The sequence below is a fragment of the Betta splendens genome, chromosome 14, assembly GCF_900634795.4.
Source record: "Betta splendens chromosome 14, fBetSpl5.4, whole genome shotgun sequence".
Classification (NCBI taxonomy): domain Eukaryota; kingdom Metazoa; phylum Chordata; class Actinopteri; order Anabantiformes; family Osphronemidae; genus Betta; species Betta splendens.
This window is the reverse complement of record NC_040894.2, coordinates 6,757,203-6,784,083: the sequence shown is the minus strand read 5'-3', so window position 1 is coordinate 6,784,083 and position 26,881 is coordinate 6,757,203. Positions and strand designations below refer to the sequence as shown.

Below are 26,881 nucleotides of genomic sequence, written 5' to 3'. Positions count from 1 at the left end.
TGATTTGTCACATTTATTGGACTCACTGTTGAGGAGGATGCTCCATGTCTATTGTTCCTGTAAACTTAACGGGACCCTCGGCCGTTCACGTGTCCCTGCCAGGGTTGATCAGATCCCAGCGCGAGTCCTGGCCGCGTTTGAAGTTCATGGCTCACCGCTGTTCGTCCCTCGCTGTGCTGAGTCTGAGGACCCTCGCGGCACATTCCCACGGCGCCGCGAAGACCCCCGCGGACGCACGCGTGCATAGACTCACACAGCAGCTCCCCAAAATCCATAAGAGAAGGTGTTTACTCCGGCTCCGGAGTGTTTACTCCGCCGGCTCGCTTCGTTTGAGCTGAGATAAAAGCTTTTGAATGAGGCAGGTTACTAGGAGAGATTAACAAGCAGGTAACAGCTGCTGACATCTGGTAGCAAACAAAATTATGCAATAAATTTGGACTAAATTAAAAATGTATTAAATGATGTCAGAATATTATTAGCATTTTCTTCAATGGGCCGGTTTAGAGCTACTCCCTCAGCTCCATGGAACCCACTAAAACAAGTTCACCCAGGCTTCCTTGTAAATTCAGGGCAGAGAGCATTAACCCATTCATGTCCATTTATATTGTGCAAACAATCAGCCTCCTCTGGTTTAATGTTATAGTTTGAACTTCTCTGGATGTTTTTTTTCCTCAAATGCACAAATGCAATGCTAAATTGTAATATATTTACAACTATGTGCCTACATGTCATACTGTAAATGTTTAATGTTATTTGCTAAAGCCTCAAGGACAAAAAAAGCCCAGAAGCATCTGGAGGAGGCGTAGCGTAAACCTCTGGACCTATTTTTGTTTTGTTGCGCTTTTGTTTTATTGCCGTGGTTCACAGACCAGTCATGGATGCTGTGATCTCGTGTCGACACATTTCCGCGGCAGCTGCAACGAGGCCCGACAGCAGAAATAGCATCAACTATATAAAACATCAGCAGTAAATGTCAAACTTCAGTGTCACTCCCTCCAAATCAAAGAGAGGCTTCTTTCCGGATTTACCATTTTCGCAGACGCTCAACGGCCACACAGGGAGAGATCCGTCATTTGAGGAGCGGGAAGAGCGGCGTGGCTGACAGCTGCCGCCACGGACCACGAGGCGACGCCGGAAGCGGGCGGGCGCGCGGCCTTTAACGGCGAGCTGCAGCACTTTACGCGGCTGCTAGGACTCAAGCTGACTGATTACAGTAGACAGCCTATTAAATGGCGCAAACTTAAAATCAATATACATATAGAATTATTATGAACATTATTTAACGACTATGACTCATGGTGATTTTGCTTTTATTATTAGCTAGATGCATCTATTGGACCAAGGAGGAAACCCCAAACCACTCTAATTGCGGATGTTGCGCGGCTTTCGCGCGCTGACGTCGCTCACCGCTTGTGTGTTGTTGTTGTTGTTGTTGTTTCTCCACGATGCGGAAACGTTCAAACACGCCGCATTCCCTTTTTGCCAAGAGAAAGAGCGCGGCGTCAACACAAGCCGCATTCAGCGGCGGCCAGGTCCGCGCCGTGCCAGCAGCCTCCCCGTCCAAAGCGACGTCATTCACTCCTTTAAACGCCGCGTAATCGGCAGCGACGGCGCGGCGTTTGGCACGTGTTCGCCGCGGCGACGCGTCCTCCCACGGCTCCACTCGCACTGTTCCAGCGTTTCCTCCCGTTTTTTTTTTTTTTTGTCACGACGAGTGGCTCTGCAGGATAAGTGCTTCTCCCAGTGTCCTGGTGGGTTTTAAATAAATCCATCCGGATGCGGGTTTTGTTTTCGGTGGGAACACTTCAGCCTTACAACGGTGGACAACAAAACCATTATTCATCACGATGGCCGAGACAGCAGGTTAAAGTTTTATGGAGGCTTAAGGTGAGACTCCAACCTTGGCCAGCCAAGGCCGCATTCTGGTCCTCATCCCCTTTGTTTCCCCAGGTGGAAAGATGCACGGTCAAATATTAAACAGTCATAAAAGGTGCACGCTAGAGGAACCATAGATATGCTTTTAAGCCTTTGTGTTAGCTAATTTTATTGCCTTTCTAGGGTCTCTCCAGGCCGCGGCTGCAGCGCGGACCTGCAGACAGCGACTAAACAACACACAAATTCTCCATACATGTTTTATGAGCACAAGTGCCCGATGAAAAATTCAACTTTTCCTACTCTAGTACAAACTTGTCATCTTGTCCTCTCCTATAAAGCCTAAAATGAAAACGGAGGGCACTGTTCAGGTATTATTTATTAGGATTCAATGTATGAACGACAACAGCGGTGTCCAGAGCCATTTGCGGGTCACACGTGACATTACTGCTCCATGACTCACCCGCGTGCTATTGTGTGCCGTTAAAATGGGGAAATATTCAGAATACATTCATTTCAACTCTGCAGGGCCGCTGCTCGGCCTCGTTTTTATCAAAAAAAAACATAATTTCTGATTGGGCTGCGCGGCAGTCTCCGTGTAATGACATGCAAATGCAGCCATCGCACGGTGAAAATGTGTTTTCAGTCCAGCGCCACCTTCGCAGCGCGCGCGGGGAGCTCGGCGCCCTTTGATGTCGGCGCCGGTGCTCATGATGCCTTCACGTCGTGTGGGACGTCTGCGGAGGCTTCGATGTCGCGTACTTGGTGTGGAAATGTTATCGAAGGCAGCAAGCGCCGCTAAATCCATACGTGGAGCTATACGTGATGCTGAGCAGAGAACTGTGTCGGTTGCCCCGGAGCCATCCGTGTCATGTAAAAGGGCAATGTTGGCTTATTTTTAGTGACGGTTGACTTGAAAGTCATATAGGAAAAGGTGAGATAATTTAATTTATACTATTTTTTTCTTGATTTATGTGTGGGCTTGTATATAACATTACATCATCAACACTGCATTTCCCTCCAATGTGATGCCCACATGGTACAGTAGTAACACACAGATAGACCTGATGTGTTAAATGTCTACAGCCACAGTGGGACTCACCATGTTGTCAGGGTCCATCAGCAGCGAGCCCTCTACAACAGGGTGATAACCCCAAGCCAACATGTCCAAAGTAATCTTAAGAGTCTGACCTAGAAGAGGAAATGCAATGAAAGCAAAAAACACCCTTAACCCTAACAAACAAATAACACATGACAAATTCATAAATAACATATGCCTTTAACATTATGATGTAGATCAATTTTAGTCTTATGATACTGATCTTATGATGTAGTAATCATCCATTAGAATACAAACATATATTGTATTTATGTGGATTAAATGTTGATGTCAACCAATATTGAACCTGAAAAAGTTGTTTTCTCTTAAAACTTTTATTTCCATCCAACTTTTCCTCGGCCTCTCGTATAAAAGGATAAAAGATCAAGATGCCTTCACTTCCCTGAGGATTATCCTTTGTTGGACCGCACCACAGTTAATGAGCAGCAGAGTGTACTGTATAAGAAGATCTGTGTTTTTATAACAATATGACTCTCGAGAAAGATGATTTAAAATCAATACAACTACGGAGGTGTTTCTGACTGTATGTGAAGCACAGTCTCTTCTAAAAGAGATTAAATCAAGAGGAAGAATCACCCCATTAATGATTTTCTCCTGTAGAGTCTGATGATATTATTTTGAAAGCAGCCTGTAAATGCCAACACTGCGCATTAGTGATGAATCTATAAAATTTACTAAAAGGTTCAGGTGCCAAAATCGCTCGCTGTCAAAGGGACAGGCTGAGGCAGAGGCCAACTCCAAATGAGAGCGAGAGTGCACGCGATTCTCACACTGGTTCCGTCAGGAGCAGATGGTTTGTAGCTGTGGCCGTCGCAGCCCACGCTCCTGCGTTATCCCAACAAGAGCCCACGAGCAGCGCCACATATGCCTCCTGCAAACACACAAAGCACACTGGATGTGGACCGAGCAGGCAGGCGGCCATGACGCCTCCTACTGGTATCGGACCAGTAGACGTACATATATACTGGGAGTTAATGGGACAAGTGCAGGAGTGGATTGCTCTCATCCCGTCTGTCCTGTTCTCTCACGTTCACTCCAGCAGCTCTTGATGTGGGTTTTGTACTGAACGGAGTGGTGAATGTGTTGCACTCGTAGCAAATAGCCCATTTCATGCAACACCGGTGAATCCAGATAAATGTGTGTACACACTGTTGTTTTAATTTTCAACTTTTCCAAGTACAACTATTAGAATGTTTGTGTAAGTACGTGTGTTATGGTTTAAACAAAGTACTATGATTAATGAATGTAGCAGGGCATAAACATTGGGTAATTAGCACCATTTCTGCTGGAATCATTAAACTGCAGCTATGTCGAATACAAACTGGTCACCATGTTGTCCACGTCTTCAATAAAGGCACCGCTGCGTCCTCACACTCAGGCTATAAAGGCAACAGGCTCCTGCTGAAGTGATGGACTACAGCTGCTTTCTACTCCATCAATCACTCCTGATAATTCAATGAATAATTTCAGCACTCTTAATACGTAGTAGTAAATTTAATCCGTTATTGATAACTTTCATCAAACAGTGTAAGCTACCTGCTAGTTAAGGGGGCCATCTTTAATGGGTAAACGGCCTGGAAATGTTACCAGCATTCATTACGCGTTTGATGCAATAAATCATCGCAGAGGCCGAACAAGCGTCTCTGATTCCGCGAGTTGTGCCGCCTCGACGAGAGTCATTTGGTTAATTCAATACAACCCCCCGCGTTCGTCTGCGGCTCGTCTCATTTGTTCCGAATGCGACAGGCAATCAGATGGAGCTACATTATATTTGCTGTCAACCTGAATACACATACACCCATTCAGGTAGCTCATATTAATAATAATAATAGGTTACTGTTCCTATCGGGGCATCTATTCTGGGGAATTTGAGCCAGTTCCAGCGCATCGTCTTAGAGGGAGCGTTTGCTGATTATAGACTGTGTGTGAAACTGAAATGTGACAGCTAGAAAATAACAAGAATAGTGTTGCTGAGAGTTTGACAACACTGGTAAACAATGACTGCGACTGGCTTGATGACTCCAGCAGCATGATTTTGTGCCGTTAACACTCTCCACTCACTGGAGGCTGTGAAGCCTAATCAGCCTCTTCATATTCTCGGCGTGTTAATGGCCTAAAGTCCAGCAGGTCGGGAGATGAATCTTTTTTAGAACACCTAGGCAAGTTTCTCAATTTCATCTCTTTCCATCTGGCTGTAATAAAATGAATGACTCTGACCGTGAGGTGACTTTGACTGTTAGGGAAGGGGTAAGTTACGATGACTTCTTTGGCTACGCATCACTCTCTGACACTTTGTGACTGATACTTGCCTCAAAATCATTGACAGCGCCGCGGCCGAACCTGAACAATTCGCCGAGCTCTGCCGATGACCTCATTTGACCTGTTTTGATGCGCATGTACTTTTATAATTACCTGAAGAGTTGGAGAGAACAGGATGAAAAGGATGATTCATCTGAACCTTTTCATTTTCCCACTGTCATTAATATCATGAGCTTCACTTGCTAGATTAAAGTTGTTGCTGTAGTTGGTGAACCCTGTGACACTGGCACTGGTAGGTATCTCAATTTGAGCGAGACATTATTTTTCATCTTCATATATTTAGAACACACGACAGCATAAAAAGCAGGTTATAGTAGTTTCCTGCGCAAAAAGCTCTACATTTTTCCATTCACTTTTGACCCTAATCCTGCTGCCAGAATCCCTGAAATCTGCTTTAAGTTGTAAAATTTAAGAGCTTGTAATTCCATTTATGACATGTAATATTAAATGTGCTACTATTACAGTGTGCACTTTGTAAATCTGTGTGTTTGCTCTAAACGTTTATGTTCAGATTTTGTCACAGTTTCATGTTATATTGTGTGACAGAGCAGGGACACGTACTCACTATTCTGGAAATAGAAATAAGGTTTCAGAATAAGCCTTAAATAATTTAGAGCACAGAGGAGTAAGATTCACAAAGAAGAACTTCATTACTCATGCAGGCATATACTCAAATGATTAACAGAGTATCAGCTCTATATCCATATCTCCAGTATGATTCATTTGGTTAGGATTGTATTAGCATATTAATGATTATTACAGGATTTTTATTGATCCCTGGGAGACTCACATTTTCTCTTGTGTCCCTTTATTACAGGATATCAGATCAAATTAATCCAACTTTGTTTAAAAAAGCAGGTGCAGGTTCAAATTGAACCCAGAACGAAAACCCACAGCCACAATCAGTCATTTACAAACTGTAAAAAAAATGTAACTTTTCCACGAGAGCAAACCTAAACTGGTAAACAACCGCTGACTGAGTTAAAGGCTGCTGTGCCGCTCCAAATAGGACAGGTGTCAAAAAGTTGTCAAAACTTTAACCAGAGAAGTGAAAGGCTGACAACATCAGCCAATATGAGCCAGGCCAGGCATCACATGCTATATGAGGCCAAACAATTTAAATTACGATAAATCAATTACACTGGATGCAGATACATAGTCAGTCAACCATTAACTTCGGAAAGGAAACTACATCACCCTAAACTCCCTGCGAGTAAACCGTTCTACGGCAAGCGGGAGGGAACGTTTATCTATTTGCGTTTTGTTCTCTGTTGGATTTCTCCGGATTTAGTTGAACAAAGTTCCGTGAATAATTTAGTTGTGTTCAGATTAGTGGGGGGGCAGGCTAATGAACTTTTGACATCGTTGCAGACCTCGGCGACGACTAAGGAAGAAAAAGTTAGCGAAGACCGTGCAAGTTAGCCGCACAGCTAAAACCAAACGTAGCCGGTAGCTAGCTGCGTGGGCTCACGTGGCTGGTTCACTTAAAGGTATTACATGTAAACTAGCAGATGACAATGTGAGACGATGGTAATGTTAAGGGAAGGGATGTGTCCTGGACTGCACGAGGATTTAGTCCGCGACCTGCGTGGTGCTGGTGTTAAAACAGGTCAGTGTGTGAACTTGAGGATTACTCAGGATGAGGATCATTAACAGTTATATTTTTGTTTTCACAGTGGAGGACCTGGTCTCATCTGACATCGAGGAGCTCGCTCAGAAATGCTCCGTGTCCTACAAGGTATTTTATAAGCTAATTAAACTGTTTCACCGAGACGACAGAAGCTCAAACTTAATTATTTTCTTCTAATAAATAAATAAGTTTAGGGCCTCGTCGGTACCATGTTAATTTTACACACTTGCACCCACACGCAGCTTGAGTTTCTCGTTGTGTAAGTGGTTTATGTCAGATGGCCTGCAATTTAAAAAAAAGCCGTGCTTAATATGAATAGACCTCCGACTGGGCTCGTTATGCAGAGCCATGGTGAGCCGGGTCATCTGTTCGAGACACCGGGACAACGTAGTTCCACGGCAAAGGTTCGGTTCAAGGCTGAACATCATTCATTTTTTAAATTTTATTTATTTTTCACACTCAGCAAGTAAAGCTGCTCTACACTATATTGTTTCATGTAGATATGCAGGAGTCGGGCCCCTCCAGGCCAAATTGCATATTTTCCTGATCATTGAAGTAAAAATAAGTCAATCCAACCCCCGCAGCAAGGATACATTAAAATTAGCCCCTCTTCAAAATTTAATGCACTGTTACTTTTATTTTATACGTTTGAAAAATAGAAGAGAAATAAAAAGCTTCTGAAATTCAATCACGTCGTTAGCCTTAACTTGGATGGACTAAGAACTGTCATTGGTACATCTGAGGACAGCGTAGAGCTGATAAGTGCTCAGACTTGACAAACTTATATACCACGTACCAGCCATGTGCAGTGTGAGGTTGTGGAGATACAGCTAATTGATGAACTGCTGATGAATTGATCTTGAACCATAAACTCCTTTACTGAATTTGCCCCATTAACACTTGAAGAAAGAGAGGCCAAGTCTTTCATGTTGAATTCATTTTGCACTTGCATTCATAGGGAGCAGGGATCGAGTAAACAGAAAGCTAGACTCTTAAATGCTAAATGCAGTTTCTTAGATATGCAAGAGTGCAAATAATTAAGAAAGTTACTAAGAGTCTTTTTGATAAACGTCCATTGCCATTGGTGAGTAATTGTGTGGGTGTGCAGGGTGTTGAAGTCAGTCCAAGTATTTTTTGAATTATGATTATCAAAGCTTTTTAGTCACTAATACACCTTTTGCATCCTAGACCTGTACTTTGTAGGAAAAGACACTTGATCTTGCCCAGACTGTGTAGGCAAGAACTAGACAATATATTGAACAGGTTCCACATTCCTTTTTTCTACTCTGTCTACATGTATTTAAACACATCATTGAGTGCAGATCAGCACTTTACATGTTTTGGGAGCAGGAGGTAAGTGTCACCTGACATGTGGTTTAAGTGCTATTGAACACATTATGAAATAATCATTTAGATTATTAGGTATTTTTCATTTGGTTGTTCCTGTTCAGGTTCATCAGAGTTGCCTTCTTCAGTCTGCTGGTATCCTCTGACCTGATAACCAGTATCCCTGTGGTCTGCCAGGCTTCTGCTGCTGATTTGAACCATTAGTGTGCACGCACATTTCAGTGGGTAGGGGGTCAACGCTAGGTTGTCTGTGCTGACGCGTTTATTTGACTAAGGCAGCCTCCCACAGTTCAGCTGAAGCTGCACCAGCAAGGATTTATGTAAAAACACAAGCAGTTTATAAAGTCCCATCCTAAATCGGGACACTGATATTCACACTAATTGAGACCCAACAGATTTGCCTTATTTCCCTAAATAAATTTCTGCTGTTGGACATAAACTCCGACTGGAAATCCCCTCTGCCCAGGAGGAGATATTCGGAATGCAAATCTCCTTAACTTCACTAAGTGCTCTTTCCATAGAAAACCGGACTCTCCAGTATTTGATGTTTTCTCTTTCCTCTCGTTTAATACGAAACACCACTGCTTGAATCGGGAACAACAAACAGCGGGTTTTGATGCAGTAGACGTAGTCTACGATCCAGAGGGATGTACTCGTGTTGTCTAGAGTAGTGAGCTGGGTAAACATAACATCGGCTTTGAACAGGGCACAATCCAATACATAAAAATGTATCGCCATAACATAGTTATGTATTAAAACAAAAGGATTCTGTGAGCTGACCTTTGGTGGGATAGGCATGACCTTATTCATTGTGTGGCTCTCCTTTTGATTGGCCCCTTCATTTGGCTTTGCATTGATTTTTTCCCAGGCATCTTTGCTCCCCTCACTGGTTTGATGTAGTTCTCTCTGTTTCATAGTTCTTTTTTGGAAATAACTGAACAAGAAACGTGACTTGGAAAACAACTGAGAGTGTTGTTGTCATGCAGTTTTAAATAGCGATGGGAGGAGGAACTCTTGTGTAAGCAATAAAACTTTCCCCCCTGTTGTGTGGAAAGAAGTTTCATCTCTTCAGTCATCAGATGTTCACAAGAGGAAATATTTTACAGCAAGAAACGTGCTGAGTTAGAAATACAGTATTTTCTGCTTTCTCATTTTCCCTGGGGTCCCAATGGTTTTGTTGTAGAGGCAGCATGTATATCCTGACTGTATTGGTGATTATTACTGATTAGTGTCAATTTGCAACATTACATTTACTTTCTTCCGATTAATCATAACAAGCAGTGATCATAAGTCCAAGAAATTAAACTGGAATATTTCAGAAATATGTATTTCGAAAATTTCGTCGTCCTACTCTGTCAAAGACTGAATTGAAACATTTTGTGTTCATACAATTACTTTACTACATTAAAGTATGTCGCAATGCGAGGTTCTCTGAAGTGTTCGCTTTGGTTAGATGACGCCGCCTCCACTGTGTGATAGGTTTAATTACAGAGGCAGGAGCTATGTATTAAAAATAAGATAACTAGCAATAGTGCTTCGCAATCTCTAATCTAGAACGATTTATTAGCAACAAGAAGGGGTGAATATGAATTCTGTGTAAATAGACCTTTTATAAAATTATGATATATTTCCTGCGTGTGTGAGCGTAGATGTATATTGCTGCAAATGTAAATGTCAGTGGTTAATAATTATCCCTAATGGACGTTATGTAAGAGTAGGAGTTAGCATGAAGAAAGGGAACAATGGTGGATATAAACACGTTATGTTTACTGGTATAGATCAACCTATAATTTATTGATAATATGTAAAAACAGACATCAATTCCCATAATCATTTAAAACTCGCCAAAATGTTTCCTTGTACCGTTTGGATCATAACCTTGGCCCAATTAGGCAGGAAACGGCCCAATCTGGCAACGCGGGCCGAGGTGCGTCGGTGCACGTGTTGAGTCTCACGCTGTCATCTTTATTTCAGGCGCTGTTTGCCATCCGCCGGGTGCTGCTGGCCCAGCACACAGCCTTCCCCGTGTCGGGCGCCGATTTGTACGAGGAACTACTGAGCTCAACAGCCATCCTCTCCACTGGAAATCCCAGGTAAAGACAATTGTGCACACACAGCAGAGCACGCAGCTTTGTCTTCCGGGCGCCGGGGGATTTAACGGTGGGCCCTCTGCCACAAGAGCTTAAAGGAGGCTTCACCTCCAAAATCAAATATGAATTCTTAAGGACATTGCTCCTTGCACCGAAGTAAAAGAAGAGGGATTTGTTGAACAAAGGTGGTTTTGTGACCAAGCACACTGAACAAATGCCTCTTTATTTCTGTGCCGCTAATAAGAGCAACATTTTTAAATACTGCATGTTAATTCCATTTGTTGGGGCCGGACAGACATTGGCTAAGAATGTTTACAGTGGCTGGTACCGGCAGGATATCACAGGATAACATGGAATCGATAGTGTTGTTCATTAGCAGAGATGTTTTGTAACAGGTGTCCTCCGCATCGATCCATTTTATTAGCGTCTCAGTCATTCAGCTGGAGCCTGGTTGCTGTAGTTAAGGACACAGAACCTGATGCGTACATTTGGCTCCTGACTGTACTGAGGCGTCAGCGTCATTAACTCGGCCACCGCGTAACAAACACATGCAGTACTATTGACATGCATTTGCTGTGTGCCGTTGAATTTAAATTGAAGCACAGTACAGCGCTCAGAATTAACCTACAAGAGCCGAGCACGGCGTCATATGGGTGTGGGCTGATTAGTGCACAGCACAAAGCTGAACAGAGGGTTCAGGTTTGGGAAACGCTCTCAGGCCAAGGCACTGACTGCTGTGGACACGTCTGTGAGATGAGTCCACAGAGCAGGATTCAGGGTGGGTCTTTTTTTTTTTTTAATTCTTTCTGCAGTTAAACTCATTGTTTCAGCACAATTAATGAGCACATGTGTGCATGTGTCCCTCAGTGGCTTTCATAAATGAGCTACTGCTTGGATCAGTGATAAGGAAGTGAATCGGGCCGGTTGGTTTTGTGTGTGTCTTGGCTGCACTCTACTGGTGACGGGGTGAACGGATGAATGTGACACTGGTCCTTCAGTGTTTTGTGGTCGTGTGGTGGCATTTAGTTGCTAGTTTATAGGTTAAATCTAGCGTTAACTCAACATCCGCTGGATACTATTTGTTTTCCCTAAATAACAAAACTTAAACGTTAAAGATCATATTTCCTTCCTGCTAGAATAGACTTTTTGCAGCTTTTGTATCGTAACCTAAAGAATATTTTAACAGTTCCACACAGTCAGTTAAATTATTAATGACTCTCAGTAACCCACAAACAAACTTAAACTGAGCAACAACAAACAGATATTGTAAATTTCTGTTTTATCACCCTGGTGTCGAGTGAGGCTGTGGAAAGGAAATGCATGAGTCTGTAGCAGCCTCAGCTTAGCTGAAAAGGCCACGGTGCTGGAGGAAGGCTGGATTCATCAGCAAGTGTCAGTCTCGCCGAGGTGAAGGCCTTAAAGTCCAAGGACCGCCTGGCTCTGTTCTCGCTGACGACGGAGCCCCTTGGACGATCTCAACCTGTGGCTTTTCAAGGCCAATCGTTTCAGTCGCCTTTGAGGGAACACAAGCTGACGTTTCATCGACAGCCCAGTCTCTCTGCACCTTGTGTCTCATCACCGTTTTCCCTCTCCACGACGATGCTGCGGATGATGAGAACCATTATCAACCAACCTTGTAGTGATTCTTGACCTTCAAGCGAGAGGACTGAGTGTGTGGATTCAGCTGTAAGACTGTCACATCCGTCAAAGCATATGCAGGCAAGGATCATGAGATTCTGCCAACGCCACAGATTTCTGCCTCAAATGTCCACAAATCAAGACCCTCCAGTACAGAAAGAACATTTGATTGAAGTTTTATGATTAAAAAGCACTTCTATATTTCTAAACTGACATTAGTCTGACATTAAACGTTTTCTCAGTGAGGTTTGTGAAGCAGGAGGATTTTTACTACAGAAAGAACTAAATGTATGTAGCAATTGCTTTAGGTAATTTGACTGTGGTTTTTGTAGAAGGTTCTGTCTATTCTGTATATAAAATGAGTCACACTGGCTTATTCAGAAACAGTCATCAAGAGGAGGACACTTCACCTTACATACAAATCGTCAGACACAACAGGCCATTCAGTCCAGTACTTGACAGGACAGAAGCTTTAATAAGAGGTTTTGAGAAATGGGCTGAATGGGTCTTTATGGGTTATAGATGTTCACCTGTCAGTCTCCAAATGTTCAGCTGGTAAAGCAGCATCACCAGCTGATCACTTATTAACTGTACTGAACGTTGCATCAGATGAGTCCATGTCTAAGCAAATGTTGGGAGATTTAGTTTTTATTTCACACATAGGTTTTCTATAGATTCTGTAGTCACATTCATTGACTGACACACATTCAAACACAATCAAACCTCCCACACAGTTGAATGAGAATCGACACAGCCACTGCTCGAGCCTGATAAGACGCAGCAATCAAATAGCAACTGGAATTAGGAATTGGCTGAAGATCTTACGTCTGGAGTTTGGAGCCTAATGCAAGCAGTGTTTGAATGATGTTTACCCAGCTGCTGTTTTCTGCGCTCCAGAGATGCATTTGAACTTAATAATTTATTGCATTACTTGGCAGTTGTAAGTAATGAAGTGCACCACGTCTCTTGCAGCTTAGATAAACTGCTGGATTCGGGCCTGTATACTGGAGAGATAACGGAGCTGTCAGGAGGCCCGGGAAGTGGCAAATCTCAGGTGAACATGCTCCACCTTAATCATTTAAATTAGAAGTAAATAACTCTTTATAGTCCAAGTCCTCCGATGTTGCTGTTTAGCTACCACATTATTCATGCTATGTTTTGCTGCTCCCCGCGTGCCTGTCGTGCCTTCCAGGTGTGTTTTGGTGTTGCAGTGCGCATTTCTCACCACCTTAAGCAGAGCGTAATATACATCGACACGACGGGAGGACTGACTGCCAGCCGCTTGCTCCAAATGCTACAAGCAGAAACGAGCAACGCCGAAGAGCAGGTGAGCTGACGGGGAAGTGAGTTCGCACAAAATAATGAACTGAACTGAATTCGAAACAAGACGCCGTCTCTGCGCAGATGGAGGCTCTTCAGAGGATCCACATCTTCCGCCTGTTTGACGTATATTCTGTACTTGACTGTCTGCACAGCCTTTGCAGCGGTGGGCTTCAGCGGGTTTGTTGGCAGTCGTCTTGTTTTTATTGTTAGCACCTCCTGTTTAAAGTGCAGAAACAACAAACCGGCAGCATCTAGAGAACTTTTGCCAAAGACGTATCACTTTTTCTGCAATCTAATTTTGACCCATTTCGTATTAGGCGTCTGTTGGCGGTGGCTCTGTCAAGGCAGTGATCTTGGACTCGGTGTCAGCTGTTATCTCCCCTCTACTGGGAGGCAAGCAGAATGAAGGTGATATCTCTTTCTGCTTGTCCATCAGAGTTCATCATACCTGAGGCTGTGTTGACACCCAGGTCTGAAAATGCCAAATGTACTATACCAGTGTTGCAGTGATAGCATGTAATTCCAGTCATATACTGTAACAAATGAAAAGATATGAAGACATATCAGTATACTCATAAAGGCTCCCGTTTTATTATTAGTTATAAATGAGTTGTTTTTCAGCTTGTGATTGAAGCTCTGTGTGATTTAATGAAACAGTACAAGATGGTTCACGGGTGAATAATTCCTCAGTTCGCTTCGATTGAAAAAGAGTGACAATGTAATTATAATCATTTATAGCAATTATTAAGTACTTTGATCAAAGCATGATCTCTACTTAGGTAAAGAAAGCGGTTTCAACTTAAATGCAAATTAATGCATTTTCTTCACAACTGGGAATAGAAATCCCCCAAAAATGGATAAAAATAATATCAAGATAAAACTTTATCTAAGAGATAAGTTGAGTAGATGTATAATTGGTTTATGCAACAAATCTTTTTTCTGTACTATAGTTGTGCCAGTGACAGTTGTATGTGCTGCCTGATTCACGACAGTTGAAAATGCCTCCAAGAACCTTTGAAAGACAATGAGAGTATTCTGCACACGAACAAACCTCTCTAATGTCCTGTGCCTTCAGGCATGTCCTTGATGATACAAGTGGCAGGAGTTCTCAAGACGATGGCAAAGGACTTCAATATTGCAGCTTTGGTAAGGATGACACGGCCCTTGACATGCGCTACTCTGAATGCAAGATGCGTTTCCAGCGTCTAAACGTCCACAAACCCTTTGATGTGTCCCTGTATTCATTCTCCGAGCTAAAATAACAGTATATGTTTTGGTTTTAAAAAATACATTATAATTAAGTGTGAAATAAAAAGCCCCCCCCCCCCCTTTTTTTAGTTCGGTGTGTGACTAGAAAAGTGATCCAAGCACATTAGAAGTCATAAAAGACAATTTCCTCTCAGATCATCCAGTTATTTGAAGTAAAACCGAGACTATTTGACAGGCTTTCTGTTGATCCCATTTGATGAAGAGTATGATAATCTGCCTGTCCCACTTACACATTATTCCTTTCTCCTAAAGCTTTTATTATTTCTGGAACGCTTTGTTAGACAATAACAGATTAAATAAATAGTACCATAATCCAGACCGGGCTGAACATGATGTTTTCTCTGCCTTCAGGTAACAAACCATGTCACCAGAGGTGGCAGCGGGGAGGTGCAGCCGGGGCTCGGTGTCACATGGGCTCACATCCCTAGAACCAGGGTCCTGCTGGAGCGGGTGGAGAATGCTGTGTCACTCCACGGCCACTCCAGTCTGCGCTCTGCAACACTGATCAAGTCTTCCAGACAGGTACTACACGCGCCATCGATTTGCACATCATGTGCTATAGCTCAGTATCGATTCTGTTGAAAGGGTCTGGAAAGGGAGACTTGGAATGTGTGGGTCCGACCAGCTTTCGCCATGAAACTATTATCATATTATTATTATAATATATAATTTTATATAGTATAAAAAGACTAGTGTATATACTAGTAATTTTGTAAAGTCTAGAAAGGAAACATTAGTTCACTTAATGTTAATGTCAGACTATTAAAGGAAAGACAACCTTTATAGTCCCATTTTCTTTCTCGTGTAAATAACTCCACAAACGCATTAATTATATATTTTCTGAACTGCGGTTATAAAAGGTCCATTTAAAATGAACACCATTAAAAGGAATGTTTCCTACTGCAGCCAAGTGTTTTCTGAAAACTAGATCTAAATCAATGCCGCTGTCTGCTCTGCTTCTTAGGCTTGTCACATCAAAGAACAATTTGACTTGCAGTGGTGGAGCCGCTCTCCAGACAGATCGTCAGGAAAACGGAAACTAGAGGAGACTCAACTGGAATCTTCTGCCTAAATGTCGCACCAAAGGTACGTTAATGCTTCTGCACTGACTTTGCAAGAAACACCTAAGAAAAACGTGAGAATCTGGGAGAGTATCTGGACTTAGTGGGGTGTATGTGGCTTAGGGGGCGAAAGCCTACAAGATAACCTCCCAAGCTGCTATTTCACACTGGAACAGGTCTTTATCGTCTATCTCCCTTTGGGAGGGTGGTATACCAAGCTATCAGAAACGTATTATGGTTGTAATTGCATTGCTATTACTACAAGGGGCTGCAGCGCAAACCCAAGGAAATGAAAACTATTAGAACGTTGGGGAGACATTTTTATTGTCCTTATCAGCGTTGTGTTTATTCCTAACAGCAGACAAATTTGGTTGTGTTCAGTTCATGAGTCGGGTTTAAGACGTCACAATGTTTCCCTATGGCAGTAAAAATAGTACATGTTGCTGATAAACACTTTAGCTTAAATAATTTTTATCTGTAGTGTGGACGATGGCTTTAAAAAAAATGTATTTCATGATTTGCTGTGCTAGTGAGCTGCTTTCACCACATTTTGGAGTTAAACATTCTACGATGAACTTTCACTTTCCTACAGACTTCCTTTCAACAACATGGCATCACTTAACTACATCTATCACCGATAATCACAATCTTTACCGGCTATTCTTATCAAAGTAAAAACTCCCAAAACTAAAAGTCTAGATGTCTCTTGTTGATTTGCAAACATACAAAACAAGCAAGTTAGAAGAATAAATTAAAAAGACATCTGGGAAGTTGAACACATCTACAACGTCTATTCTCACAACAGGGATGTGGAAACAAGTTAGAGTGATGAGGAGCAGGTTATGGTCAAGTAAACGCAGTTTATAAAACGTGTGTGTTTCTTTTATTTAACAGGGAGGCACTATGCGTCTCCTCCGGATACATTCCCAGATCCAGCTGGGTGTAACCTTCTGGGCCTGGCTGTCCCCTTCAGGGTCAGACAGAGTGTGCGTGGCTGAGGCGGCGTCGTAGTCCGGTACAAGGTCTCCGTCGTACGCCACGAAGTAGCGCCTTAGTTTGGCAAAGTCCTGTACTCCCTCGGGCAGGAAAAGCTTCACGCCGCTGAAGATGTCCAGCAGAGTCTACAAGCAGACGCGCAACTGATAAGCCAACGTCCTCAAGCATTAGTTTCCCTCAATGTGGGAGTTGTGTTCACGTTTCATTTTAGTTCATGTTCTTGCGCAACTCTGATTATTCAGTTTCTAAAACATGTAGACTACAAATACTCAATTATGTGGATTCTCAAAAAAAACAAAGCATTCAGTCTGCGATAAAGGTGAATATATAATTTTAACTGGGCTAGTTACATCTAGGCTGATTAATTAGAAACTGTCAGGCTAAATGTGGCATTAAGCCTCAGTAAAATATAAAATGATTTTTTTTATTAAATCTACTTTAGCACCACAGCTTTGTCCTGATTTGAATACAGAAGATCAGCTTCAAACTTGGAGTTCTGTTTTTTTTTTTTACCAACCTTATCGTTTCTTGGCTCCAGTAGTTGAGAGGTTGCCTTTGCTTTGGATTGACCATTGCTGTCAACGCTTTCACTCTTTGCCTGGTAAAAACAGACCATGCTCATCACTGGTGCATGTGGTTTAGCTTGTACAGCTAACAAAAACAAAGTTAGCAAATATGCTCGTGTCTGTATATGTTGTGAACACTGATACCTTTTTGGCTCGAGGTGGCTCTGAGTCAGGAGTGCGAGGCTGGGATTTCACCACCTTTGGTTTGGGTGAAGAAATGTTACCTGTAAAGTCATGCATGTAAATTATGAGTTAGAAATGTGAGTTTTTTTGTATAAACATACAGAGACAGTTTTGAAGGATACCATGTTTGAACTGTTCCTACACAAACTCTATGAAACAATAAAGGCATCATTGTTTTTGTTATGTGTGGCTATGACTTACTGTTCTTTGCGGGAGCGCCTCCGTGCAGTGATGGAGAGTTTCCCCCACTGTCCCCTCCCGATGAGCCCTTGTCATCATTCGATGTCGATGGTCCGGCTGTCACTTTAAAGTCACAGTTCTCCTTCGATATGCGAAACAATTCCTGAATGATGAAATGTAATGAGATGTAATGTTTTCTGTCACGGGAGATTGAAGGCCTGTGTTATTTAGCGCAGACATGTTTTACTGCCTCAGCCAATATTCCATCTCATTTGTCAGAGGATGCAGGTTGTCGCCAGACTGCAAATTCAGTCCTCAGCATTTAAAAATCATACATAACCCCACAGTCCCATGGGTGTTTGGTTCAGCAGTGGGTTATTTCACTCTCCTCTTGCTCACCTATATTCATTATATTTTACAATAGATATGGAAAATAATTAGCAATCTCACATTTAATATCGAATGATTGATTCCCTTAGCATTTTTATAACTATGATCTCATTAACATCAAATCATTATGGTTCCTTTTTTCCCCAGGGGCCTTCTAAATTTACAAATCGTCATCATTTACAACATATGCCCTGAACACTGCATCAGAATCACAGTAACCTACTTTAAGCTGGTGCAAGTTAGTGGCACTCTTCCAATCCTTGTCATCACGGATGCGTGTCATGCGGGGAAAGCGGATAGAGATGCCATCAGCGGTGTGCATTTCCGATTTAGAAAACTCGGCGCCTGTGATCTCCCACACAGGTGCTTGCTGCAGGGAAAACAACAGCATGAGCAGGTGAAATATAAATGATGGGGGAAATGTGAGTGTGTTGCAAGAAATTGCACAAGGATAATTCTCACTATTGCTCAAATAAAATAAGCCACATTAATAAGAAAAACGTGCACAAGAAATGCTTTGGCTTCATTTCTTTTACAGCTTTTAAAGTGCTAGAATACTAAAAGAGCTTCCCACATCCGGGGATCCTGGGAAATCAGATGTGCTCAATAGTAATGCTTACCTGAGGATCACGAATAATGAAATCTGGATAATAATTCTTGATTATTTTCAACCAGCCTGGAATTTTGCTTGGCTCCTACACAAAAACAGGCAGAAAATACAAAATTAATTGATCTGTATTATTTTAAATGTACTTCTCAGGCCTTTTCAGGAGGATCCTCTCTGACCTTGCTGATTTTGATCACATCCAGCTCTTTCTGGAGTCTGGCCAGGGTGGCGTCGTCATAGCCTCCAGAACACTTGGTGACTGTGCACCATTTCTTGGAGTCTGGGTCATAACAGCCCATTAGAAAACTGGACATGATGCCCCCTGGTGGGTAAAACAACACACCCAGCATTAGTAGGCATAATCAAAAGTGTAGACTTTCCTTTATAGCACATTAGACCTTTTTCAGCTATTATTATTCTTTAGTAGCTTCACACCTCCTGTGTTAAAGTTCTAACTTCAGGTCATTTAGAAGTTTTAAGCTCTGAAATCCTCTTGTGTTTATTAAAAGGCGCTTGTAATATACTTCCTAAAACACTGAGTGTTGCAGAAACTTGCAGAACACTGATGGCAAAATTCGCAGTATTTCCATAATGTTATGAAAAATTTAAAGTAATACTAAAGCTGTCTCTGGTTAATTTGGGTGCCTCCGAAGTTACACTCCTCATTTTAGACACGGCTGAGCACAGGATAAAAGGAATTAAACTAGATAAAGATCAAAGGCTTATTAGTGCTACAGAAGGACGTGAACATAATGTAGGGAATAGTTAGTGTATGTTACAGACCGTTTGAGCCTTTCCCATAAAAGGCCCCCAGCACAACCAGGTCAGCTGTGTCAGCCATCGCGCCTTCGTTCAGATAGTCCTTCTTCACCTTTAGCCAGTGGCGCTTGCCTGGTTCATAGGTGCCCTGAGACACATATTTAGATAATCATCATTTTTTAGCTACTGTACATATGCAGATGAACAAGTAAGTGTTTTCAGATTTGTTTCACGGGTGTGTTCTAATCACATCCTGCATTATTGCAGTTTCCTGTAATGTCCAATAAAACTTGTATCTACCATTGTCCGCTCACTAGGTATAAACAGGGTCTTTCATTTCCTCTAGAGATGTTACAAACAACACAGCAACTCACCTTTATGTCTTTTAGCACCAGGCCCTCAAGTCCCTCTCTAATGACACGAGTTATCATATCAGCCAGATCTCCTCCTCTCTGACACACACAGCATAAGACAGCATTAGGTCCGAATCCTGTTCTGTTCTGTTGCAAGTCCTCCAGAAAAGCAACATTCACTTTTACTCACCGTGACGTGTTTCATCTCTGAGAACAGAATCCTGTTGGTTACTTCGACCATGTTGTCATGCAGAAACTTCCTGCGCTCACACAAAGGCCTGGGGAGTATGATGGCAGTGGATAATGTAAGACAGTTGTTATACCTGTATTTATTATTCTAACCTAGAGACAGGAATTAAAATATTTAAGTAAGTAATGTAGAGTATCAATATACATCATTGTGGCATAAAACTAGCAAGTCCAACCAACTAAAAAACAATAAAACAATGCATTTCAAATGAGACACACTTTAATTTTGGTGGTGGCATACAAAAACATTACCTCTCCATGAGACTCACGCCATTGAAGTAGATACAGTCGAAAACAAAAAGGCAAACATTGGCATCTTGAAAGGCTGCTTTCTGAAGGACGAGGAACGCGTTAGGTGTGGCAACAATGAAGGATTACAAACAAAGCTCTATGATAAAAGTTCATTATCTTAAAAAGGTCTGGTCACCTTGTGTACTCCCAAGGTACCAAAAGGCAGCGGTTTACTGGTCTTTGTGTCAATCAGAAGGACTTCGGCGTCCAGTATCATACTGTGACCACCAGGAAAGGCCTGAGGGATGTAGTCTTTGAAATGGGCCACCTGAAGCATCAACATGGACACACACACACACACACACACACACACACACACACACACACACACACACACACACACACAGTTTATGTGCCGAGCAGAAACAGACAGTGTTCAAAATCAATATTACAGCAAGAGAATGACCCCACTCCAAATGTTTAGTAGGCATGACTGTGTGAAAACAACTCGACAGCCACCATCCACCTTCGCTCTCTTAAATGAAGAGTTCTACATCGTTATTGTCAGAATAACAAACGCTAGGAACAGTAGACTGGTGTAATTAGAGCACATTTCCGCCCCCACAGAATGTTAACCTAACATTAACATAAATAGCCTAATTATATTGGCTGTGGGTGCATGTGGGTTGTTTAGCCGATAGGTAGCACTGAAAAATATCTAAAACCTGTTCTGCCTAGAGTGTTAATACTGTGCCACATTTTAGGTGTAATCAAAGAATAGCTGCTCAGAATGTGTAAGCAGTGGCTGAACCTCTATGTGAGCAGCTTAGAAAAAGAGACCTCTGATATTAAAAACGCCTGCAGAATTGTGAGAATAAAAGGAAACAGAAGCACAGATGACTTCTTAAGCATCTTGGTGGAGACACATGGCTTGAACCTATCCCAACTCCTGAAGTCTCTAACTTTCACTTGTGCCTCAGTGCTTGTTTTTCCTTTACTCAAGTCTTTGAGTTACAGTATGTATTGTTTGCATTACTTGGTGGCTTAAGAACGGTGATGAACAGTATATGGGTGTGTGTGTGTATCCTTTTCTCTATGCCTCATGCTGAGAAATAAAAAAAATAAAAAAGATATCTGTGTGACTCGTGTTAATTTCACAGTGGAAAACTACCTTTAAGCTGCAAAAACTTGTATGTAGAGCAATAGAGCAATGGACGGTGTGACCGTGTGTGTGTAAGTCCGGTAAGACAAACCTTGTGCGGCAGCACTGGTTTGAGGCTACGACTGAAGTAGCTGAAGCTGTCTCCGTTCTTATGGACCTGCACACGTTCTCCATCATACTTGATCTCAGAGTACATCCCATTGGGGCATTTCTTCATGGCGTACTCGATAGATTTACAAGCCTCTGCCTGAACTCAAAGAAAAATAAAAATCATTTTCAAAGCTCTCAGCAAGTAAACACATAATACCTAGCAGCATCAATAGTTAATGTGTTTAATCAAAAAAAGCTTAACTTTTAAAATAAAGATTGATTCTAATTTCATAACTAACTGTTTTAAATACCTAAAGACAACACCACAGGATTTCTGTGTAATAAAGATTTATGAAACATAATGTTGGTATATTCCAATCCTCCCCAACTGTTTTTGATAATTGGTGTTTTGATTTTTAATTAAATGTTTTCATTATAACTTTAATTTGGTAGTTTTGTTGAGATCCCAAATCTTTTCCCCAGAGATAAATAAGAAATATTCATAGTTAAGAGAGCAAATCCATAAAGAGAGATGAGCAGATAAATTAGAGAAAACAATTGTAAGACTCAACAAACGAGACAAGAGTTAATTACCAAGCAACCCAAGAAGCCCAACTAACTTGGAGATTATCAAACCTAATGCTCTGTGATAAAGAGTTCAACTCCCCTTTGCTACGTCATTTTGTTTGTGTCATCCTTAACTAATATGTAGTGTAGAATTAATACTGACCTTAGTGGAGGGGGACTCATATAGTGGTGTTCTGAATTAGCTGCAGCCTGTTTGTTTGTCTAGTGACAAACATAATGTCTGGCATCATGGTGTTTTCACCTAATGGGATGGACACTAGCAATTTCATTCAGCTGTTGTGGCAGGGCCATTAGAGCGAGTCAGCTTAATGGTTAGATAAACAGGCATTCCCTCCTCTTTTATTGCATATACAGTCCCCCTCAGAAGTAATGGATTGCCAATGATACTTTATTTGTGTTTGCTGTACTCCTAAAGACGACTTTAAGTTTAGAAGATGAATACAAGCCTAAAGCTTTTATTTTATAACATTTACACATGCCTCACTTATAACTTATGCCTCTTCTCCATATAAGGCAAATTTGACTTCCTCAAACCTCTGTTATTCAGTGACCCTTTCATTTATTCACATACAGATTACGATTAAAGAACAGTTGAGAACAGGAGCCATTTTGATGTGCTCACCAGCATGGGCTGAACGGGGGTCATGAGTGAAGCTTCCACAGTCAGGAGTTTTCTAGGTCCCGACCCATTTGAAGCCTCCTGCTGATTCCTTAACACACGTTCGATCACATCTCCGAGGTTACGTGAGGCCTTGAAGGCATCATAAGCATTAGGATCCACTGCATCCAGACTGTGCAACGATGAAACATAGAAACATTTATGTGAAGTTGAAAATATATCCATGGTTATAAAAATGTGCATATTAAAAGAAACTTACACATGTTTTGCGCCAGCATTCATCTTTAAGTCATGTTTAATAAGTCGAATGATACATTTCAGGTCATTACTGGTGCATCTATGGAGGGGGTGGGGGGTGGGGGGGGTTGGCGGAGAGAAGATGGCTAGAACATTACACCATTTTATGCAGCTGAGAGGTAAAAGAAAGGTTTAAAAAAATGCAGCTAAAGTAGAGTTTAAAAGACAAATAAACAAAGAATTATTTATTTTCTTTTATGAAAACTGATGTTTGAGCAGCTACGAATTTAATTAATGTCTTGCTTTGCCCCAGTGTCATACCACCAGCAGACCCTTTATTCCGTGCAGCACAAAATTATGCTTCTGCCTGTTTACAGCTAGCAAGATAGAATTCATGACAAATAAACACAACCACGCTGCTGTGCAGGGCAGAATGTCTAATAAAGACGTCTAGAATGTGTGTGTGTGTGTGTGTGTGTGTGTGTGTATTAGACACGCCTGAGGCAAATAATCTAAAAAGACGGGAAAACTGCACAAGCAACAAATACTAACAATAAAAAGGCAATGCAAGCAAAACAAGTGGAAGCAAATTATTGCGCCATTAACACACACACAGTGAACGGAAATCACAATGTGTGTGTGTCTGGCTTTTACACATTGGTGCCATAAACTTCTTAATGGTTTAAAACTAACAATCGCTGACAGGCCTAGTACCAGAATATAGACATCTTGAGCAGATGGTAAATGTACAGCTACAAAAACAAGATGTTCTGTCATAGTCACTGCTACAAAAAGTACTCTCTGTAAAGTGTATATCTGTAGTGCTTTACTATGCAGTCTACGAATTAAAATGTAAATGGTGATGGGCTGTATTACTTTTTGGCTATGTCCTCCAACTCGGTCTGCTGCTCATCCTCCTTGGTCAGCTGGGCGAGGCGGGTTAATGATGCGTCAACTTCCTGGATAGTCAACAGGCTCTTTGCAGCAGGAGGAAATGATTTACTCTCCTCAAAAAACATCCTCACTGTCTCAGACACGTCTCCCTTTAACACAAAGGTACCTATCGTGTCATTTTTGTCAAGTCATCACTTCAAAAGAAATGTCAACTATACTAATACTATGACTACACGGTATTTGTATACAAGGCATATTGCTGAATTCTGCATATTCAAAAGGAGCAATATGCTTTGCTGATATGCCACAGACCTGTTCCAAATCTCGCACCATGGTGTCCTGGTTGCATTTGAATATACGGCTAAAGAGTTTAACAATCTGCTTGTCATTGAGGTTGTAGACACTTTTTACAACGCCTGGCAATAGCAGTTTAACAGTCAGGTAAAGATCTCCATGGAACTTATCTGCAGTGGAAGAAAAGGACATTTTGTTGTATAAATGCCGTCTTCAAATTTCTGAGATGAGATTGATAAGATTTCTGAGATTGTTGCATCAAGACACAAAAATATTATGATCAATAAAAGTAGAATATACCAACCTCCACCTGCACCCTTCCTGAGAAACTTTTCAATAATCTGTGTCTTGACATTGTAGCTGTTGTTATCTGCCACCATGGCACAGAGTTTACGAAACTCTCTGAAGAGACAATCCTTATGCTGAAGGTCACAAAGCTGTGCCGACAGGGCGCTGCTTTGACTGGCTTTGGCAGGGGATGAGGATGATGGCCCTGAGCTGCTAGAGGTGCCAGCTTTGGCAGCTGAGAATGAAGTAGGACAATATAGGTCACAAACCAATTTGGCAAATGAGCACAAATGAGAAATTGCCCAACCACAGACGTGAAATCTTACCAGTGAAGCCCGAAAACTTGCGAGGAGCATTGACAGATAGATCAGCAGGTGGAGACTGCAGCTGGCCACTGGTGTTCAACTTCGCTTGCACCTTCTTCTTTGGGCTTGCATTGACTTTGGCCATTAGAGCTAAAAAGACAAGTTATTTTGGAGCAAATAACATATTAAATGACAGACAGCCTATTCATACTTTTAATTTATACATACATAAAATTCTAAAATATGCAAAATGATGTTAGAAGCTTTTAAAAACTGAAAACATGAAATGCAACTTAACAGCTCAAAAAGTAAAGTAATTGTACCTGAAACATGTTTATTAATTTGCTCCTTGTCTTCATCCTGCAGCTCCTCCCAACCCTCCAAATCTGTAATGTCCTCAATCTTCTTTGTGGTGGCTCTTGCCCTTTCCAGCTTCTCAAAAATACATTTGACATGATACCACTCTTTCATCTCTCCTGCAGACTCACTGAAGGGGTTTGGTACAATCTTCCCTATCCGCACTATGCCTTTCTGGATTTTGTCCTTGCATTTCTTGCAACCTGCAGTACCACGTTTTGCATATTCCACAAGGAACCTCTGTTCTGCCATGTCTGGCTCGTTATAGAAACGTTGATACAGGAAAAGCAAAGGAGGACTGTTTTGTAGAAGACTGCGTTTATGGGATGGCAAAGAAAGCAGACAGATCGCCCTGGATGAATTAAGGGCATGAACAGTTGGAGGGGGATGTTTAAAACATGAAAAGACAAAAAATGATCTGCACTTCAGTGGATGCCACTTGAGAAGCGTTTGAAGCGGTCGTAGTCTTACAGAGACAGTCCTGGCGGCCAAGAAAAAAATATGTCTCTGCATCCAGTTCTGACAATGAAAGAATTACAACCTTTAAAACAAGAAAAGACACAGTTAATATTTGCTCTGGTTGTTGTTCCTGGTTTTGTTGGGAATAGCACCATACAAAAGGTTGAAGGTACCTTCAACTCAACTTGCAGTAATATAAATACCTGAAAATAAAAGAACAAAGGATGCATAGATGCAGAGGACTGACTATGAGCTACAGCTATGTGGTTACGCCTAAAATTGTTTGCGTAGTATAATCTTGCTATTTGAGCAGGATCAAAACACGGAGGTTTAACCACCCAGGCTTCATGAGAATGCTATTTAACATTACTTCTAGGTAACTACTGCAGAAAAATACTCTGGACATGGTCTCTGTTCTTTTAAATTAACGTGGTGATAAATCGAAATGCAAACCAAAGTGTTGTATGCTTCGTCTACATGTTTAAAAAGAGCACGTGGGTGCAGTTTAAAAATGGCATATTCATGACTTTAAACCTTGGACTTAGCTGCACAGGACACGTCACGAAGGCAAAAGTTAGGCGGATGGGCTTTAAGGATACCTGCACTCAGTGTTGCATGTACTGGGTGTTAGCCTAGCCAGCTAACAGACTGCACGCCAACTCTGAAAACAAGTCAAAACGTTGATAAAATAGCTCCTCCTAATTAATAGTTTTACCTTACAGAAGCTTTGTAAAAATGCGGATCTTCTTTTCGAGTATTGTCGAAAATAAACAATATAATAAGATATGAGAGCACGGTTTAAATTTCCACTTCTCTCTTCATTGTTGTTAGCCAACAAAACGGGAGATGTCAGGTTCAACACCGTTAAAATGTAAAGAAGGGCGTGTCCGTCGTGGCTCTACACAATAAAAGCGTCGTTTTCGGAATAGTCGAATTAATTATAGCTGAGCATATATTATGTGATGTGTAACAGCTGCCCGTTGAGGACAGATTGTCTTGTCGCCTTCTTAATTATGGAGGTAGCTATTTTTTACTTTTAAAATATACACGTTTGCCTCATTTTGAGTCTTATTTTTTAACTTCCGCCACAGCGCTGCTGAAACCCTGTTAACATGTCACAACAAGAAAACCCAAAGGGCTTCACGTGGGCTTCACAATGCTTCTCTGGAATTGCAATCCATTAGATACCTACCGCCATCTGCTGGACAGGAGCATATATTACATCTATATTACATCATGTGTAAATTATATTAGAGGCGCGCCCATAGATCTTATTTACAAAGCGTCCTCCCAATTGCTGATTAATATTTCGTGTATTGTAATTAGTTTGTTGAACCACATCATGCATTGTAATATATTGTATTTGTACCTAATTAATAACAAGACCTCTGTTGCACAGATTTAA

At 41.6% G+C, this 26,881-nt stretch overlaps 2 protein-coding genes across 3 annotated transcripts; one reads left to right on the top strand and one right to left on the bottom strand.

Annotated features, from left to right (window-relative positions):
• Window positions 1–6,524: 6,524 nt before the first annotated feature.
• On the top strand, window positions 6,525–17,597 carry rad51d (RAD51 paralog D). Of its 2 annotated transcripts, XM_029173810.3 has the most exons (11): window positions 6,525–6,920; window positions 6,988–7,049; window positions 10,263–10,381; window positions 12,989–13,070; window positions 13,209–13,343; window positions 13,421–13,516; window positions 13,657–13,747; window positions 14,415–14,485; window positions 14,960–15,130; window positions 15,573–15,694; window positions 16,564–17,597. In XM_029173810.3, exons 1-10 carry the CDS (start codon window positions 6,839–6,841, stop codon window positions 15,678–15,680), a joined length of 1,017 nt encoding a protein of 338 aa, XP_029029643.1. In that variant the 5' UTR covers window positions 6,525–6,838; the 3' UTR covers window positions 15,681–15,694; window positions 16,564–17,597. The 2 variants fall into 2 exon arrangements, with proteins under 2 accessions (XP_029029643.1, XP_029029645.1); XM_029173812.3 differs by lacking the exon at window positions 13,421–13,516.
• lig3 (ligase III, DNA, ATP-dependent) lies at window positions 15,977–26,348 on the bottom strand. The gene is made up of 21 exons (XM_029173809.2): window positions 26,192–26,348; window positions 24,984–25,558; window positions 24,682–24,810; window positions 24,372–24,590; window positions 24,086–24,237; window positions 23,756–23,922; window positions 22,902–22,979; window positions 22,646–22,814; window positions 21,437–21,592; window positions 20,380–20,511; window positions 20,205–20,284; window positions 19,894–19,981; window positions 19,725–19,802; window positions 19,375–19,498; window positions 18,771–18,913; window positions 18,605–18,679; window positions 18,208–18,354; window positions 17,616–17,757; window positions 17,376–17,455; window positions 17,183–17,263; window positions 15,977–16,790 (listed from the first exon to the last, which is right to left on the bottom strand). The coding sequence occupies exons 2-21, from the start codon at window positions 25,528–25,530 to the stop codon at window positions 16,557–16,559; spliced, it is 3,021 nt and encodes a 1,006-aa protein (XP_029029642.1). The 5' UTR covers window positions 25,531–25,558; window positions 26,192–26,348; the 3' UTR covers window positions 15,977–16,556.
• Window positions 26,349–26,881: the final 533 nt, after the last annotated feature.

Excerpts from the sequence above, each read along its gene's own strand:
- rad51d (XM_029173810.3), top strand. The coding sequence starts at position 6,839 with ATGGTAATGTTAAGGGAAGGGATGTGTCCTGGACTGCACGAGGATTTA. Across the intron at positions 13,517-13,656 it reads GCAGCGGTGGGCTTCAGCGG|GCGTCTGTTGGCGGTGGCTC; the intron begins GTTTGTTGGCAG and ends ATTTCGTATTAG. Across the intron at positions 14,486-14,959 it reads ACTTCAATATTGCAGCTTTG|GTAACAAACCATGTCACCAG; the intron begins GTAAGGATGACA and ends CTCTGCCTTCAG.
- lig3 (XM_029173809.2), bottom strand. The coding sequence starts at position 25,530 with ATGCAGAGACATATTTTTTTCTTGGCCGCCAGGACTGTCTCTGTAAGA. Across the intron at positions 19,499-19,724 it reads TGGTGCTAAAAGACATAAAG|GGCACCTATGAACCAGGCAA; the intron begins GTGAGTTGCTGT and ends TATGTGTCTCAG. Across the intron at positions 17,264-17,375 it reads AGCCACCTCGAGCCAAAAAG|GCAAAGAGTGAAAGCGTTGA; the intron begins GTATCAGTGTTC and ends TGTTTTTACCAG.